Source organism: Gracilinanus agilis, unplaced genomic scaffold (genome assembly GCF_016433145.1).
Source record: "Gracilinanus agilis isolate LMUSP501 unplaced genomic scaffold, AgileGrace unplaced_scaffold3881, whole genome shotgun sequence".
Classification (NCBI taxonomy): Eukaryota; Metazoa; Chordata; class Mammalia; order Didelphimorphia; family Didelphidae; genus Gracilinanus; species Gracilinanus agilis.
In genome coordinates, this window is record NW_025372256.1 from 1 (window position 1) to 1,326 (window position 1,326).

General features: G+C 68.3%; 1 protein-coding gene across 1 annotated transcript; it reads right to left on the reverse strand.

The window, feature by feature from the left end:
- Positions 1 to 7: 7 nt before the first annotated feature.
- On the reverse strand, positions 8 to 610 carry GPR62 (G protein-coupled receptor 62; the record flags this gene model as incomplete). The annotated part of the gene is made up of 1 exon (XM_044683931.1): positions 8 to 610. A coding segment is annotated over exon 1 (603 nt), but the record flags the coding sequence as incomplete, so codon positions are not given.
- Between the last annotated feature and the right edge of the window lie 716 nt (positions 611 to 1,326).

Sequence of the window (1,326 nt, forward strand, 5' to 3'; positions counted from 1 at the left end):
GGCGAAGGGCTGCCAGGCGCGCCACGCGGAAGATGCTGCCGTAGGAGGCGAGGAGGAGCAGGGCGGGCACAGCGAAGGCCACGATGGCCCAGAGGGGCCGGAAAGGCCCCGGGGGCCCGGCCACCAGGGAGCAGTTTGGAGACGGCCGTCCCAGGAGGGAGAGCCCCCCCAGGAGGCCGGACACCCCCCACATGACCCCCAGCACCAAGGCAGGCGGGGGCCGGGGCCGGGGCCTCAGTGGGTGCAGGATGTAGCGGTAGCGCTCCAGGCCGAGGGCCGCCAACGTCAGGGTGCAGGCCGACACCAGGGCGGCGGTGACGAAGCGGGCGGCTCGGCACTGGCCCCGGCTCAGGTACACGGTGCCCAGGCCCGGGGGCGCCGCAAGCAGGCCCAGCGGCATCACGGAGACGGCAGCCAGAAGGTCCACGAGGCAGAGGTGGGCGAGGTAGACGGCCTTTCGGAGGGCGGGCGTGCGGAGGACGACGGCCAGGACTGTTCCGTTGCCCAGAAGGGTCACCACCTCCAGAAAGGCCGCCGGGATGAGCCCTACCAGGCGGGACGACGGGGACCCTGTCCCCAGCGTCTCATTGAGCTCGGTCCTGTTGGCCATCGGCCCCGCGGGCTATGCCATGGCCCCGGGCGTCCGAGTGTCCGAGAGGAGCCCCGGCCTCCTGGTGACGTCAAGCTGGGCCCCAGGAGGGAAAAGGAGAAAAGATGGAGCTGAGTCCCAGGCCTGCACCTTGCCCCGGACATGGGGAGACTCGCAGGAAGGTGATGCCCCCCCAAAGCTCTGGAGATAGTCATGGGGCTGGGTTCAGGCCTCAGTTCTGATACTTACAAAGTGCCATGACTTGGGTCAGAGGTCTGACTTCTCTGAGCCTCAGTTTACTTCTCTGTGAAAGGAAGGGAACACACTAGTAGGTCTGGGGGGGCGTTTGGGTCTAAAGCCGACGACTCTGTCCGTCTCCTTCAGCCCTCAGCCCTCAGCCCCCCTCCCGTTCCCCCAGCCCTCTGGGAAGCTCTCACCTCATCCCCTGCCCAGGAGGAGCTGGCGCGTCTCCGGGGGCTGCCGGCTTGCCCGGGGACACGGTGAGGGAGGCCGGCCCCGCGGGCTCATCTTCGCCCCCCTCTACCCGGGGCTGCGGCTGCTCTTCCCCGGAGATGGTACAGGCTGTCACTCCTGGCGCTGCCCTTTAAAGAGCGCCCGATCCCTGGGGGGTGCCGGGGAAGCCACCCCTGGGTCCTAGCAGCAGCCTGCTTGCCCTGGGTGGCAGCCGCAGATGTTTTTCTCGTTTCTTAGGTCTGGGTCACTCTCTGGGATGAGGG